At 34.7% G+C, this 4483-nt stretch overlaps 1 protein-coding gene across 1 annotated transcript in view; it reads left to right on the forward strand.

Annotated features, from left to right (window-relative positions):
• Positions 1-4020: 4020 nt before the first annotated feature.
• Positions 4021-4483, forward strand: part of LOC106472507 — a 6752-nt gene continuing 6289 nt past the window's right edge. The window contains exon 1 of the mRNA XM_013933163.2: positions 4021-4467. Coding sequence (XP_013788617.2) covers positions 4021-4467 — 447 coding nt within the window. The remainder of the gene's footprint in view (positions 4468-4483) is intronic.

A 4483-nucleotide genomic window follows, 5' to 3' on the forward strand; every position in this document is an offset into this window, starting at 1 on the left:
ATTAATCCAGTTTGACTGAACTCCATTTATAACAATACTCTGCTTTCTTCCATTCAGCCACTCTTCTATCCAATTTGCTAACTTATCCCACTCAACTATAGAGCTAATTTTTTTACAGGCTTTATATGTGGCACCTTTTCAAATGCTTTCTGAAATTTCAGATACAACAAATCTACACTCTAACCTCATCTACATAAGCAGTAACGTTTTCAATGAATGTTAAAAGATTTTTAAGGCAAGATTTTCCCTCAGTGAAACCATGTTGAATATTCAATAAAATTCTACACTTTGTTAAATGACTTTGCAAAGCATCTTTTAACAGACTTTCCAAAACTTTTCTCACAACTGATGTAAGACTAATGGGTCTATAATTACTGGGACAATTTTTATCACCACTCTTGAAAAGAGGAGTTACATTAGCTAACTCCCAATTCTCTGGTACCTGCCCACTATTCAAGAACTGACAAAAAATAGTAGTAAGTGGCTCAAGTATCCAATGTTTAGCCTCCTTCAAAACCTTGGGGAAATATTATCTGGCTCAGGAGCCTTATCATTTTTTAAACTTCCCAATTTTTTCTTAACCAGATCAGAGATGGGAATTTACAAGAAGAGTTAAAGCAACAAAGACATAATATTTGAATAAGAACTAAGGACCAAAATTAATCTGATTGAAGGCAAGAACCATGAAGTAACTAGGAGTGTAGAAGGGATTACAACAACAAGACTGAAGAAGTAGAGAAAGATATAAATAAAGTGCCATTGAACCTTCTGTACTCACATCCCAAGGATAATCACCCAGCAAAGCCTTAAACAGAATATGCAGAAAAGACACTAAGAAATACCACTGATACCATATCTGACTTTACCCAGGAAAGACTTAAATCAGCTACTGATAAAATGAAAAGTTGCTATGATGTTATTATTGATAAGACTAAATTTCTGGATCTCATGGAAATGACATGGAATACCTTTACAGTTCCTGCCACAAAAAAAAGAGGAAAACTCCAAGATTTAGTAGGTGTTGAGAAAGACTATCTCGCACTGAAAATAATCAATGATTCAGTTTATGGAATCATGAAGGACAGGTCATCCTCCATGATCATCTTTGGAAGTACATCAATGAGAGAATGGCCAAATTCAGAGAATATGTCAGTGAAAATATAAACTGCTGAAGAACCCAGGGTTCCTGTGAGATCACCAAGGATACTCAACCACCTTACTAGAGAAAACTTCCCCCATGACAGGACAGCACATGATATGGAACAAAAGGTCCTACACCTGCATAAGATAGATTTTTTGTTATTAATCAGAATTTTTTATTGTTGTGCATTTAATGTCTTTAATTAATAATATAGTGATTGTAATGGGAATTAAGTTTAGTGTACCATTTTATTTGTGTATTAGGATTATTCAAGAGACTTTACAATCCAAGAAGGCAGTGTTATAAGCTATATTTTTAATATTTTAATTTAAATTGTTGTTGTTTTTTCAGGTAAAAGCAATTATTTTGTACAAAGTATGTTAACAGCACTAAAAACATTTAATACATGTACTGAACTATATGTGGTGGGGTGGGGATGGCTTACATCATATGCAATTGTTCAAAATCACAAAATACACATTAGAAGGTAAGATATTAGCTTAGTTAATATCCATTTAGGTTATGTAACACAATATTGCCATGATTTAAGGTTTCATTATCATTGGTATCTGAGAAGAATGTATAGAAAATCACACTTTTTTTTCCTAATAAATATAAATTGTGCTATACGCACTACCAGCACTTGTGTTTAAAATTTTTAAAATTATAATAAATAATTAGAAACAACGTTTCATATTTACACAATAAAAACTTTATTGAAGCTGTACGGCTTCCACTTTAAAATAGAAATTTCACTCTACACGTACGACGTGATTATGTCATCCTCAGGAGTAACTAACAAGACTATTTTACACTTTCCCCTTGTTGCATTACTTCATTGTTATTTGCATATTTCCTTAGTGTAATTGAAAAACAAAAAAAAATTATAATATATCTCGCCATATATCAATGTATTGACTTGCTGATTCTTCATCTCTATTTAATACTTGTTTTTTATATTTCATTATTTCTAATGTTTCTCTAATATTTAATGATATAAAACTTCAAGGCTGAGCTAAAACTAAAGTTTTCCCCCATAATATTGTATGTTGGGTAGTTTTTAAATGTTTGGCTATAGCTGATATTTCTATTTTATTATTTCTTAAGTAACTTTTATGTTCTTGCAATCTATATTTTAAATTCCTTTTAGTTTGACCAATATAGTATATAATTGACTTGTTAAACCTGGAACATAAGGTAAACTTAGTTTCTTTTTTGTTTTCTTCGTAAACAGATTTTAATGTGGTATTTTTAACTGAATTTGCATTTTTGTTAAACTTCTTAAATGCTTTGTCTTCTATATTTGGTTCAAATCCTCTATTAATAGCTAGATACTTAATAACAATTCATTATTTGAATCTTCCTGTCTTGAACATATTTTTAAAGCTCTATAAACATATGTATAAAATGCTGATATATTTTGGGTTTTTATATGACATGATTCTTTGTGCGACGGCATAAGAACAGCAAAAGGTTTTCTATAAACTGATGTTTCTAAGTTACTTTCTGCTTATTTCCTAACTAATACGTCTAAGAAATTAATGCTATTATTATCTTCAATATCACACATGAATTGAATTGCTGTTTCTTTACTATCTAAATAACTAAAAAATTATTGTGGCTTGCTGTTGCCATACCACGAATGTGTCATCTACATATCTTATCCAAACTTCTGGCTTAATATCAGCGTTATTCAAAGCTTCCTTTTCAAAACTATGCTGAGATATCAATATATTTAGCAAATCTACTAGAGTAGCTCTACCCACTACTATTTTGAAACCTCTTGTCTATTCACACCTACTTCTTATAACCAATAGAAAGAGCACATTTCAAACTACTTAAATTTAACAGTCATTTGTAAATGGTTTGAAAGTGGAAGCTGGATTTAAACTGGAAATGTTGAAATCTGTTGACTAAATCATTGCTCTGAACAGACATGAGAATTTTTTAAACTAACATATTATTTAGTTAAAAAGTCAGATAAAATAGTGTTTTACGTGTACCAGTATAGTAATTTGATAAAACAGGCCTACAATGGTATTATTATCTTGAGATTTTTACATGTTCTACAGTAATTCCTGTACGCTGAATCCGATAACGATATCCATTTTTCTCCATAATGTAGAGATTTTTAACAAAATGTCATATGTACTGTTACATAAGTGAATAATTTTCACTGAAATCAGATCAAATTTTGTTATGCTTAAAATGTTTACAACCACTGGCTATAGATTTCTCTAAATCAATCGTGACATGAGTGTCTTATCAATTGTTCTAGAGAACACAAGAAACACGTCGCTAGTATATAAACGGAGTCATTTTTGAACAGTATCTGTTTGTGCATGCACTTTGAGATTATTTTTTTCTTTTCAATATTATTTATTTGTCACTATGGCAACATGAGGTTGTGTAAATGACCCAAGCATGTTCTGTTATATGAGGCCTGTGAGAAAAGTATCCGACCTTATTTTTTTTTGCGATAACCTGATGGATTTGAATCAAGCGAGCTTGCATGAGCCGACCTTGAACCTTCGTGCACATGAGTGAATTTTTTCCCGCTTGTTGATTGCGTCAGTTGTTGGCAAGCAGCCATTGAGTGAGGTACTGTGTAGTGCTCTCGTCGGTTTTTCATTGCAAGGAAAATGACGGAATGACTGGAGCAGCGCTACTGCATCAAATTTTGCCAGAAACTGGGCGACAGCCAGGTGGAAACCATTCGGAAGATTCAGACGGCTTTCGGTGATGATGCTGTGGGCATAACACAGATTAAGGAGTGGTACAACCGGTTTAAAGATGGCCGCACAACAGTGGAGAGCGAGCCACGCTCCGGTCGGCCATAAACATGCCAAAATGACCAGGTCATTGCCAAAGTGAACGCTATGGTGATGCGGGACCGTTGTGTGACTATCCGAGAAATTGCGGAAGAGGTGGGCATCAGCACTTTTTCGGCACATTCCGCTATGAAGAGAGTGGCGGCGAAATTCGTGCCGAAGCTGCTTACGGCGGAGCAAAAGGAACTTCGTGTTGAAGTCTCACAGGACATGCTGGACTCCACAAACAGTGACCCCCACTTCATGAACACCATAATCACTGGTGACGAGTCTTGGGTGTACGGGTACGACCCAGAAACCAAATCCCAGTCGTCACAGTGGAAGCATTCCACGTCACCAAGACCAAAGAAGGCCCGCCAAGTGCGCAGCAACGTTAAAGTGATGCTGACTGTTTTCTTTGACTCCCGCGGTGTGGTACACCACGAGTACGCACCACAGGGTCAAACAATCACCAAAGAGTACTACAGGGATGTCCTCCGTCGCCTACGTGATGCTGTGCGGCGCAAAAGAC

This window comes from Limulus polyphemus, unplaced genomic scaffold (genome assembly GCF_000517525.1).
Source record: "Limulus polyphemus unplaced genomic scaffold, Limulus_polyphemus-2.1.2 Scaffold5389, whole genome shotgun sequence".
Taxonomy (NCBI): Eukaryota; Metazoa; Arthropoda; class Merostomata; order Xiphosura; family Limulidae; genus Limulus; species Limulus polyphemus.